The sequence below is a fragment of the Rhipicephalus microplus genome, chromosome 3, assembly GCF_043290135.1.
Source record: "Rhipicephalus microplus isolate Deutch F79 chromosome 3, USDA_Rmic, whole genome shotgun sequence".
Taxonomy (NCBI): Eukaryota; Metazoa; Arthropoda; class Arachnida; order Ixodida; family Ixodidae; genus Rhipicephalus; species Rhipicephalus microplus.
Genome location: NC_134702.1, coordinates 211201899 through 211215096, shown reverse-complemented (window position 1 = coordinate 211215096; position 13198 = coordinate 211201899). Strand labels below are relative to the sequence as shown.

The following is a 13198-nucleotide window of genomic DNA, read 5'->3' as shown; positions in this document are numbered from 1 at the left end:
TTCCGCCTAATGTTTGGAACCGTGAATATACTGTAGGTGTAGGACAGCCCGCCTAAGGTAGAGTATTAACACATTTTTGAGTGCACAGTGCCTCACAAACGAGTCATAATTGCGTTTTTAAAATGCAGTCTTTAAAGGCGACAACAGCGAAGCTATTTTTTCTCGGGATTTCTTCCCCTCTTTCACCCCCCTCATCCGAAGACAACTGTCTACTAGAAAAAAAGTTTATTCATTCATCCATTCATTTTTTCATTACTTCATTCATTCATGTTTCTCGATACCACCACTGTACGGCGTCTCTCATAGTCTTATACTGCAGTTGTTTTGGTACGTTAAACCCCGCATATCAATCAATCAATACCACCATTGTGCAGGTGCGAGATGCACGTGGCCGCGCTGAGCGTCAAGTTCGGTCTCATTCTCGAGGCGTACTGCCACGGGGCGCCGGAGCACCGTGAGGCATTGCTGCGCCAAGCCGAGGCTCTGTTCAAGCTGCGCACGCTGGGCGAGCAAGTGCACCTGGAAGCAAGCAAGAGAAAGGCAGGTTTGCCTGTAGCCTTCGTTTCGTGAGCGTGGCGATAACGTCTCACTCACTGCGAACAGAGCTATTCCAGCCTGTGTTTTCTTCTGGTGCTGCACTGACAGGATTTTAGGAATCTGTATCTGTTCCCCGATATTGCTTTTTCGTGGATTCGAAAAATGGAACCAGTCGTGTGGCCGCAGACTCACAGACATGAGCGAGCCGTGTCTTCCTGGCAGCCGTCTTATTGAATGACAGGGTCTTAATTTGTTTACAGCGTGGAAACTGTACAAAGTCGCCTATTAAGCACTTCGCTGTCAGAGCTGTGGCTGAAACCTCGTAGAGCGTGACTAGCGTTTCCTGAAAGCTTCCTTTGTGAAGTTCAGAAAAATTGATAAAAAAAGAGTGAAGCACCAAAAGTTTTTCAAAAGTCCGGTGTTAAAAAAACCGTAAAGTAAAACAATAAATACGTTTAGTCTAATCATCAATTATATATACCCTGGGAACTCAGGTGCACCCTAAGTTCAGCATCATACGTCTACTATTTTATGAGCAAATTACCTTCAATTTTTATTTCATTTTAGGTTTCCCACCAAATTATATGATCGGGAAGTTATATACTTGAAAGTGCTTTTTCGTATTTCGCCTTATTCGCTCAACAAAACTCTCTTAAACTTGGTGTGCCAAATCTCTTGCTCTTTCAGGACACAATGTGTTTCATTGTCGCTGATTATCAACTATACGGCCCAAGTACGCGTTGTCGAAATCTTGAATGTCATAGCAAGTGGTGCATGCATAGGAGGCGCTGACAAGCGCATGTTCTCTTACTGCGTCTTCTCACTTAGAGTCTTCTCGCAGGAAGCGAGGTTTTTCCTGTTAATATAAACTCCCAGATTATTATTACGAGAAAATCTCTTTTAATTGTCTGTTTAGATTTACGTGTCCCGTTAAATCGACGAAAGAAAAAATGATACGCCACGAAAATTGCAGCGGAAAATTCCGACTAGCGACTTGTCAGCTAGATAAGAAACGCTATTTGTAGTTTGAGTAGTTTACCAGATAGTAAAAGCTTTCGAAAATACACGCCAACAAGATTATTTGTTTAGGCAGCCAACTCTAGCCGGCAGCAGCAGTGACTTGACTGTAGCCGATATCCTTTTAAGTGAACCAGTCTACAGTCTTGAGGGCGTTTTACCGTGTCTATAACGTACACCCTTAAACAAAAGAAAAAAATTCGCGAATATAAATCGCCAGATCATGAAGGGTTGGCACTCGTATGAACACACTTATCCCTAAACAACCATTAAAGGTGGTCTAACAGTCAGGGAATATTCAACTACAGATGGCATCAGCATAGAAGGTGAATACGTGCCAGTATACCAAATGGATGGAGCACTTGGTCTATGCACAGCGTTACATCGACCATCAGGTAAATACAACTACGGTATCTTGAGCTGCCCTTCGATGTCGGTTGGGTATTCCTGTTCGGTATAAATGAACACTAAACATCTGCAGGATAAGTACACATTTATGCCGTCCATGTAGATAGGCATAAAAAAGGTAGATCTTTTAATCTAAACTTGTTTATTATTCAACCATCTTTTCATCAGCACGTCCCAATTATCATCTCGTACGCTGTCATATGGGCCACATGTGCTCAGATGACCCATAAGTCAGCTGCGAAAGGCCACCTTGCCTGTGGGCACTTTTTCCTGTTCGTCCAGCCTATCGCAGCTCCTAAAAATTGTTTCAGGGGAAGCATTTGTTCTAACGCAAACCAGAATCTACGCGAAAAGACTATTACTCCCTCATCCTTGCAAATTCCGTTTGAGAAAAACTGTGTTCTGCTTGAATAAAATCTCTTGAAATGCGCAAACCAATTTAGAGTCAGTCATTTAGCCAACATTGGCCAACGCAAGTGTTTTTGGTGTGGTTTCACACTCATTTTCGCCTTCTTTCTGAGTTAATTGCCCGTGGCTACTTTCTGGGGCAGCAAGAGGCTCGAGTAATAAGAAAATGTGACACTTAAGCTGATGCTCTATGGTACCGTAGCCTATCGCAGTGCGTCAATTTGTGCTTTTTTCCTAAGGTAACTGCTGAGCAACATTTAACTCTATTTGTATTGGTAGTTGCAATTTCCGGCGACGTTTCGTCTAGGCATTTGTCTAATGTATTGTCAAAATAAAATGAGTATTTAGTGCTTGCGTGATCGCGATAGAACAAAGTGTCCTTTTCCTATTCTATAGTTGTGTGCCTAGCTATAAGAGAAAAAAACGCAATTCACAGCCTGAGATGTATAGTAAAGCTGATGAACAAATGTGCAGTTGTATCACGCACACATTGGTGTATGGTCATTGTGAAACCTTTCTTAGAAGTGGCCTTAACATTATCTGTCATAATGTTAGATGTGCGCGAGAGCATAACGTGTGTTCTCTTTTTAACCTCTTCACATGAACCATGTCAAGACAGGACAGCCGAGAGAAGCTGGTGGCCTCGATGCAGGAGATCATGTCAAAGGAGACATTTAGAATCACATTCCGCAACCTGTGCAGCCCGCTAGACCCCTGCCACGTCTTCAGCTGCATTAAGTGAGGCTTCATCCAAATTCATGCATGTTCACAGTTTAGAACATTACTTCAATATTTTGAGTACGTCGGTGTTCATCGTCGTCTGCTGCTGCTGCGGTCGTGACAGTCAATTTTCTTAAGCATGAGAGACCACCGCCTTTCTCCAAAAGAGAGTTCGCTCTCTCGTCCCGACTCGCCGCGTGACGAGAGGGAGCGAGCGGCACGCATTCACTATGGAAACGCTCTTTCTGCGTTGAACGCTGAACTACCTGCTCTCAAGAAACTACTACGCACCCTAGCCCACAAGAGGAAGCGCCGACGCAGGCAGCGTCCGCTAGCGAGTTTCTTATGGAAACAACTAACTGACTATTCACTCTGCACAACCGTTCACCGGCCATGCCTTATACATATGCACTGGATGCTCAGCTGCACTGTAGTGTCGCTTAGAGATGTATTTTAGGCGTAGTTGAACAACGAATATTCACAGGGTGCGTGTTAACTAAAAGTGGACTGCATCTTTCGCCCATCCACAGACCTCACGGCACTGGAGCTGACTGTCCTTCCCTGCATTCCTCGCCCCTAGCCAGTTTTGTTGCTCGCGTTCGGCCCGTGGGGTCGGAAACTCGGCGCGATGGCTGCACAGACTGTCTGCGTTCATGGGCACGTCTGATAAGCCACAGCGTGTTTTTTTTTTATAGACAGTTGGCACTTTTTGGCTTGCGCAGGCAATAACAGCATTTATAAAGATAATAACTGATTCGAGTAACCGCTGAATACCGTGTTGTTTGTCAAACGGCCCAAGCCACCTTGCGTCGTAGTCGTGTCGTGGTGCTGACATAGAAAAAATTGTTTCCATTTTTTCGCACCCAGAAAACTAGTAAATATATACCCGTACATTTTTTTATTCTCGCACAAGATATCATGTCTAATCCGTTCAGTTTTAGTGATTCGTGGAAATACTTTTCTTAGTTTTGATTTTGGCGTTCTTCTCTGCTTTCTTCCACTTCTTGTAGGCCTGAAAAATGCCGGTTTATGGACTCGAAAATGAAACCACTTTGGCTAGTCTTCGAAAACAGTGATTCCGCCGCGGAAGACATTGCAATCATCTTCAAATACGGTGACGGTAAGCAATCCAAAGTTGTATATATTTCATGCGAATCCAAACTGAGTAATGTAACAGTAGCTTTTCTTGAACCACGTTTATATCTGCGTTCGGCAGGCTCAAATGTCTTGAAAATAATAATATCAAAAATACCGTTTTATCTGGAAGCCTAAAGCAATTTTGCTCAAGGCAGCAATAAAAGTTAGCTTAGTTCATAACTTTATTAATGATGACATTTATGACAACTTTCACATAATGATAAACAGCGCAGTTTACAGAGACAAAATAATAAGGCCCAATTCGTAAAAACGTCTTACGTGGCATTGTTTTTAAAATAAGTTTTTAGGCCTGTGGGGACGTTAATAGTGAAGTCGACCGGCCAATGACACTAAAAATTACGAAACCTAAGCTAGCTGTATTCGTACTTACTTCTGTTCCTTGTATTCTTTTGTGTATTGTCTTGCCTGCGCTTTGGTTTCATTTTTCTTTCAACAAATTTATCAAGTTATTAGAGCTGATTTTTTGCAGTAAGCGTTTTAAACATCAAGTAAAAACAGTATATGTACTTCAACAGCTAAAGAAAACACATGCTGTGTTTGCAGCTTCTAGCTTCGTTTCCATTCAATTGAACTATTTCTCTTGACAAAGAAGTTTTCTTCAAATAATGTCAGTGTAAATTAGGTACATCTTATTCACCAGTGATATTGCCACGACTCTTTTACTCATTGTTTCCCAACATGTAAGGGTAATGTAATTGCTCACAGTAAACGTTTTGTTGAGCTATAAAAAAGACAAGCAGCAAAAATTCTTCATATATGGCGTTCCGCTTGAACATGGTATGGCTGAACAACCCTGTATTCTTGCCTAACAGATTTGCGGCAGGACATGCTGACGCTGCAAATGATTCGCATTATGGACAAAATCTGGAAGGACGAGGGTTATGACTTTAGGTAAGTGGGCCATTATTTATGCTACCAATAAACTGAAGATTCTGTTTATATGAAAATAATGCAAGGTAGGCGCCGAATAAAGTCACTTTGACTCATTCGTAGCATGGTAAAGCGTGAGATAAACTGAACGCATGCAGATTCAAGTTCTACCATACGACTTTGCACCCGACAGTGCGTGAGTTCTGTCAGAAGCCGTAACAGCACTATCGAAACAAAAATAAAATAGGCAGCAACATTTTAACGTTGTGGGCGTCAGTGAGTGGACCACGCTACTATGACCCTTAGAGTAAAGTAGAGTAGAGTAGAGAAGAGTAGAACACACCCACGCTAGAGATTGGCCCATAAACAGGGTTAAACCATACCTTCCTCCTCTGCTGCTTCGCGGCAAAGAAGTAGTAACAATAAACCATGAAAGACAAAATAAGACATGTCTAAACTTATTACACTGCCTATTCGGGTTTTCTTTACAAGGCCTGTATCTATACTACAAGGCGTTAGGACGAAACAGCGCAGTCCACAACAGTTCTTTGTAAGCCTTCCAAAGCTAGGCCCATAGACACCAAGACATACGCTCTATTTATCTTTCTTTGACTCTCCCAAAGCTGTACGAGGAACATTATTGACAATATGAGGGGTGTTTTGACGGTTGTCACTATAGCGCCAAATTAACAAATGCAAACTACCTGATTCATTTGATTTCAGCCAGACGTGGAGGCCAACTCACAATGTTCGACAAGAAAACAGTAAAAGAATATTTTCACGTTGTGATTTCTCTCTAATTAGTCAGTGTCAGGTCAGAAACGGCTAGTTTACAACAAGGCGGGAACTTCATATGACAAGATAACGAATATATACACTTTGTCGAACATTTACTGAATCAAATGCTTCCAAATTTCGAGGACCAGTGAGGACCTTTCACTGGTCGTGAACACCTTCGAGATTATAGGCAGTAGTGTGTCATATCTCCTCCTCCCCGTATGTGACCATTACAAAAGAAGATTTTATAATGCTCGTTCTTTCATACGAGCTGAAATTTGTTTTTTTTTAATACCTACGCTGCTTTGTGGTGAGCTTTGCAAAAATAATGTTCAGTCACAGCGTGGTCTTCATCGCTACTAGAATATGGGCAAGTTACGCTTCACCTATCTAATTGTTCCTCTGACTTAGTAGACCCGGTGCCAAGCCTCATTGGGGAAAATTTTACTGCACAATCAGCGCTGTAGAAGAACTCTATTTAACTAATGTGTTGCGACACGCGAACGCTGTTATCGGCATACGGAGAAATTTTGCTTGCATACGCATGCCTAGAACCGTGTGCAGGAGCCGTAACAGTAAATGCCCCCACCTCCCTGAAGGGAATCATGAGGAAATGCGAAGGAATTTTTTGCGCCGAAAGAGGGTACCGCTGATGTCAGATATGTTGCCTTCACCGACTTCTGCCATTGCCTTGATAGGCACCCAGCCAGCGAATGGTCGAAAGTAACACGCTTGTTTTACTCCATCAGATGGGAGAGTGCGGCACAAGGAGGAAAGACAGCGAGCGGTGACAGAAGAAGCGGCGAAGCACTGGACCTGTCATTGTACCTGACGGCCATATTATCAGCGTCACACAAACGCTGGCATCACAAACGCTACAAACACGTTTCAAACGCACTGCATTGAGGCGGTGGCAAGGCACGTTCATGTCAATGTTGGGGCTCCGGTGGCTAGGGGCCAGGATAAGCGCGTGTGCCCACAGCTGTTGCGGACAGCTACCGACGCTGAAGCGTAACAAGGGGGGGGGGGAGTCTCCAATTGCTAAGGACGCGCGCGCATGCAGCTGTTGCTATAGAAGAGCGTGTTGGACGGATCCCGACGGATGCCTGACATAGCCCGACTAAGAAATGTAATCGAATTTAAAGCTATACAACCCGCTAAAGAAAATGCTTTTTCTTTTCGAGGTCTGCATAGTTAACCTGCGCCAAGAAGTGACAAACGATGCTGCGCTGATGTTCCAATTCGCTATGTACGCCTTTTGCCTGCTTTCCTTCCTATTCGAAACAGAATGATCCCGTACCAGTGCCTGTCCACGGACCACAACGTAGGCTTGATCGAGGTGGTGCGCCGGTCTAACACAATCGCCAACATACAGAAGCTGCACAACTCCAGTGCCACATCGGCCTTCAAAAAAGGCTCGCTCTTGGCGTGGATCAAGGACCACAACAAGACACCCGAGAGGTACGCATAATACGACCCTTTACGGTAGCTTAGTGTACCACGGATGTGGCCTGAGCTTATGAGTTGGAAACTTACTGTCTATAATATTCAACACAAAGATTGATAAATTCCTATGCTCTGTGCACGTAGAGCCTAAGACTTCGAATGATTGATAAGTTTAGTTCACTATAGGAAATCAAATGTCTTACCTGTCGTGGTGCGCATGTAATAAAACAGCGCCAAAAGCACCAGTTCTTTCATAAAGCTGGGTTGTAGGCGATCGTGCCCAGCGTAATAGCGCAGAGGTGCCACAATATTGCGGAGTATCTGGGCTCAATTTCTAGTGAAAGTGGTTACATTTCCACGCAATCGAAATGCCAAAACTGTAGTGTGCGTACACTTGTAAAAGTTCAGAAACAAACCATTATTCAAAAGATGGCTACTTGGGCTGGTTGGTATTGCATTTTGAAAGAAATTTGCTTTTTCAGTGCACAGGGAACGTTTGAGAAAGAGAACAGAGCAGTGAGATAGAACAGAGTGCACCATTATTCAGTCCCACGATTTGGTAAATACATAACGTCTTAATATAAGGTGGATCTGACCAGTACGACTCCAAAATATAAAATTATGCGTACACGGTCGTTTTTGCGGATGTTTCCAAAATATACTTACGAGGTTAAGTTTACTTTCACCAGGTGTGCGTTTCACCTCTGCTTCTGCGTTCTTTGTCGACTAGGAATAACAGTAAAAAAAATGGGGGGCCCTAGAGCTTCACCGTTAGGCGTTGAACGCGATAGTGATATCCTGTTTCCAGTGCGTGTATCAAATACTTTGTGCATGAAATCTTTTCGAACTTGCTATGCACCCACTACGTGGCCTTAAGGGCGCAGCAGCGTGTGTACTTTTGTATAGTGAGTGAGCATGAAGCCATAATGATAATAACATGTTCTCGTGCTTTACTGACAATGGGCGCTTGCACCACGCAATATTAGTGCAAAATTTTATGTTGCATTGGGAAGCACGTATACAGGACAAGTGTGCTTGTAAAGCATGAAAGCTACTTTCAGTGCTTTTCCAAGCAGAGGACGGTCTTTTCGCTGTATTCGCAAGTAGACTCGCGGCCTTGGTTCGGTCCCCACTGTGACCCAGGAAATTTTCGTAATTTCTTTTAAATGCATCGTTCTCGTTTTTTTGACCACGATTCTTTTTCGCCCAGAACCAACGACGCCGACGCCAATACCGACGCCAACGCCGATGCCAGAATTTCGGCAAAACAAGCTCGTTAACTGTATCGCGCTAACAAAGTTTTCATGTTCAAACTTGTGTGATGATATCGACTATACGGGCATCTTTGCCAAATTTTCGCTGTCATCTTCGGCAGCATCGTGCCATCCCACAGGTGAATGTTTATATGCTGGTGGTAATACATTGCCGATAAACACGTGTTTTCAGAAGTATAGTTAACCAGGCTTTTGTGCAGAAGCCAAAACCTCTTTTTCTTATACTTTTGACACACTATTTGTCAGCGTCCTGTCTTTTTCTTTCCACATAACTTAAGAGAGGCTGGTGTGTTACAGTAACGACCAACGCCAGTGGGCATGCAGGGTTAGATCCCCTTTCGGGTAGTTCTATCTGCGTGGTTTTTGCATTTAATTTTTACTAGATGAGCTCATTAAAACCAAATTGTAAGCAATTTCATCAGCGGGTAGCCAGGGTCACCAATCTCTTGCTCTGCGATTGGTCAACAGTGGCTTGAGATGAAGTCCTGGTAGTGAGGTTGTGCGTTTTGAGTGCGTGCACAATGATGCTATGTGCACCCCTCCCCCTCTTCCCACCATATGACGAAATATTGTCCTTGCGTTTTCCAGTCTTTCGTGTGAACATCCTTCTTTCTTTTCAATTTAGTATACCAATATTTATACAAACAAGGCATCCTGTGATTTTTAACAAAATGAATTGTTAATATTATATGTTTAACTATTTCACTCTCTCATTGAGCTCTCTGAATCCTTGCAGCTTGAAGAAAGCGGTGGAGAACTTCACCTTATCGTGTGCCGGCTACTGCGTGGCGACCTACGTTCTCGGTGTGGCAGATCGCCACAGTGACAACATCATGATCAAGGCGAATGGAGAGGTGAGCCACACCACATAATGAAACTTTAGGACCATCTCTATACCTGCAGGTCAGGTTGTGCTTACGCTAAATTTATCTATTGAATGAATCTAGGTAAAACTCACATAGAAGTCAAAAGTCACTTTGAAGTCATTGCATACGTGATAAAAAAGCATTCAGTATCATGTAGGTGATGCACGATAGTCATATTAAGAGCACACCGGCCAGCTGTGCTCTTACAATCATTACAGCTAAGCGGCTTGCCGAACAGTTAACGCGTGAGAAGGGGACCAGTTAAGAGTGCCGTTTGGTGAAGGCCATCTTGTGACATAGGAAAAAGAAGGCGTCCGTTGTTAGTGTCGACAAGTCCCATGCGGGCGTCATGTCTTCCACAAGTTTTTGTAAATGACGATTTTATTTATTGCATAAAAAAACATAATGTGCACAAACGTGCATATAGTGCTTACAAGCTGTGTGGTCCCCAGGATGTATCATTCAAGCTGTCTTTTCTTGACAAAGCACGGGTGAAACATCACTTAAGCGAAGCCACACCAAGCATGAGAGGAGGTTGGACATATCGTCATACTTATACTGGACAAAGAAAGTAGACTCGACATAGTGTATCACCCACATGCCTAAAATCATTTTACATTCCATTCTTTCAGAGGCTGAAAAATGTTTGAACCTTCAACTAGACTGACTCGCTTCAGAAACTCTGCACACGTTTATAAACACCGACCTGACGAGAACGTGGAACAACGTCAGCAGGAGCTATGCAGCTTTTCAACATCTAGCGATATTTTTTTGAAGTACGATGGTGTGCCAGGGATGGAAACAGTGCCAACTAGTGAAGCTAGTTTTGTTAGCCAGCAATGACACGCTCTTATGCTACGTTAAAAAATAAGATAAAAAGAACGCTGCAGAAGGTGCATAGGCAGAAACTTTTCCAGGAGGAGCACCTCTTTGAGGAGGTAAATAGGCGGTCGGCCAAGCTGGTGCGGTCGTGGTGTGTTACATTGTGATTCGTGTGCCATGGCTAGAAAAAAAATCATGTTTGTGTGTGTGTGTTTGGGGGGGGGGGATGAAGGAGCACAATCTGGCGTGCCACTTCCAGGTGACACCAAAGCACAGAAGGCTTGGGGAAATTCAAAGCATACATGCGGCAAATATAGCATCTCGCAGAGAAAGACGATCCCATACGTCAATGAGAAAGGCCAGAAAGGCCAAGTACAGAAAGGCCTTCAGCACATTTTGCGCCGGGCAGAACAGGATGTAGTGTTTTCTGTGACAACTTTTCAAGCGCAAATGGACAACATAATGCTAGAGACGACACAGCATGGCGATTGGATAGTATAGCCTCGACTAATTTTATCCAAAGTTCAAACACGTGTCCTGTTTGACGGACAATTAAGCAACCGCCCATGTGAGACCATAAGTATCTAGTGAGTGCATCAATCAGTCAATCAATTAAACAACCAATCAATCGATCAATCAATAATGTTCACGATGGCATAAAAAGATTTTTACACAGCAGAAATTTTAAATATAAGGTGTTATAGTGCACTACTGCAATGCAAGCCAGGGTTAAGGTTGCAAATAAATAAAACAAAGCCTATCAGGTGTCTGAACCACGAAAAGAAAGGAATGTAAAAACCACAATAAAAATTAAAAAGGCATGGAGCAAATAAAAAAGAATTTCTATGATTTGCAGCAAAAATCAACAGAAATTACGAAGTACCAAAAACATAATAAAATTTGACAGATGCCCTTTCAATAACAATTTCAATTCAAGAGAGAAAGTTTACACCTCAGCAACGTTGCTAAATTATTCTATATTGAGATGACTCAGAGGTGAAAAGATGAGTTACCACATTAGCTTTTATTTTTTTATTTATCATGAAGGGCTCCTTTTTCTTTGGTAGACACAATAATAATGTGAAGAGACAATGAAGCTGAGGAGAGTAGGGATTAGCAGTAAATGTAATGTAAATGTGAATAACTGGAAGTGGACAAAGACATAACTCGCCGCTAGCAGGCACTGAACCTGGGACCTTAGAACAATGCGATGGGTGCTCCACAAAGTGAGGCACAGTGGCTGTCATACCTCCTGGAACGTTTCGGAGTAACAATACTGATTGTTGGCCTAGTTGGTACTTGCTTACTGACATAATTTGGCCGCAAATAATACACGCACAAAGTAAAGAAACACTCAACGACAAGCACAGGCGACACTTCCAACTAAAGTAGACCGGGCGAAAATCCAGGCTTAAGTAACAACATACAGACATGCGCAGTCTTCACACAGCCTTACGCTATACAGCTATCGAACAATCTCTCTTCGATAAGTACAATGTCACCGACGGTTCCCTGATACAATTTTCACCTTTATTTTTAATGTAGTATGCTTCCATCAACTCACGCGCAGTTTTATGCCTATTTCTACCTAGAATCTTAACCTCGTCAAAACGTGGTACACACCCGCAGGCTTTACAATGCATAGGCAATTGCGCCAAGCCATCTTTCATTAAATTTAATTCATGCTCCCTAACCCGTGCATTAATGCAGCACCCGGTAGTCCCGATGTACGAGTAGCCACAAGAAAAGGGAATCTCATGAACAACGCTTTTGGCACATTTCCGGTACATCATGCCTTGTTTCTTGCCGCAGCCCTGGCGGCTCACCTCCACCCCCCGAGCAGTTCTCGGGCACAGCTGAGCCAGTTTTACGGGCTTTTACGAAGCGCTTTTGCAGTAAAAAAAAGGAAAGGTACTAGATCTGCCACGGGGGAACAAGGAACTGAAAGCGTAAGACCTGCAGTGATTTCTTATATTGATAAGTCCTCCCACAACTTGAAAAAGGTAGCAGGCCGGTATGGGGTACCTGTCGCCTTTTCCGCGCTCATAAACCTGGCTCAGCTGTGCCCGAGAACTGCTCGGGGGGTGGAGGCGAGCCGCCAGGGCTACGGCAAGAAACATGGCACGATGTACGGGAAATGTGCCAAAGGCGTTGTTTATGAGATTCCCTTTTCTTGAGGCAACTCGTACATCGGGACTACCGGGTGCTGCATTAATGAATGGGTTAGGGAGCATGAAATAAATTTAATGAAAGATGGCTTGGCACAATCGCCTATGCATTGTAAAGCCTGCGGGTGTGTACCTTGTTTTGACGAGGTTAAGATTCTGGGTAGAAGTAGGCATAAAACTGCGCGTGAGTTGATGGACGCATATTACATTAAAAAGAAAGGTGAAAATTGTATCAGAGAACCGTCGGTGACATTGTACTTATCGAAGAGAGATTGTTCGATAGCTGTATAGCGTAAGGCTGTGTGAAGACTGCGCATGTCTGTATGTTGTTACTTAAGCCTGGATTTTCGCCCGGTCTACTTTAGTTGGAAGTGCCGCCAGTGCTTGTCGTTGAGTGTTTCTTTACTTTGTGTGTGTATTATATGCGGCCAAATCATGTAGGTTTCGGAGTAATTATGTGCGCCTAAACCTGGGGGTTTGAAGCAGCACTGCTGGTGGCATAGTCATTTGATCGGTACAGAGCTACCTCATGTGACCCGGCGCGAGGTAGCGCGAAGTCGTTAAGGAGAACGCTGACAGGATATGTATAAAAGAACAGCGCACATCAAGATACCATGCTTGTAGGTTGGATGCCGATTTCGAAGAGAGCAGCTCATTAGCCCTACACATGGACATACAAAATGGCAAACGAATAAATTTTCACAACTGAGATAGGGAAGTGAGTTGG

The 13198-nt window shown here is 43.5% G+C and overlaps 1 protein-coding gene across 2 annotated transcripts in view; it reads left to right on the top strand.

Annotated features, from left to right (window-relative positions):
• The window catches only part of LOC142804119 (phosphatidylinositol 4,5-bisphosphate 3-kinase catalytic subunit beta isoform-like), a 92332-nt gene that overhangs the window by 77204 nt on the left and 1930 nt on the right, over positions 1 to 13198 (top strand). For both annotated transcript variants that reach the window (XM_075890702.1, XM_075890701.1), the window contains exons 14-19: positions 375 to 540; positions 2990 to 3108; positions 4101 to 4210; positions 5061 to 5139; positions 7183 to 7356; positions 9352 to 9469. In XM_075890702.1, coding sequence (XP_075746817.1) covers positions 375 to 540; positions 2990 to 3108; positions 4101 to 4210; positions 5061 to 5139; positions 7183 to 7356; positions 9352 to 9469 — 766 coding nt within the window. The remainder of the gene's footprint in view (positions 1 to 374; positions 541 to 2989; positions 3109 to 4100; positions 4211 to 5060; positions 5140 to 7182; positions 7357 to 9351; positions 9470 to 13198) is intronic.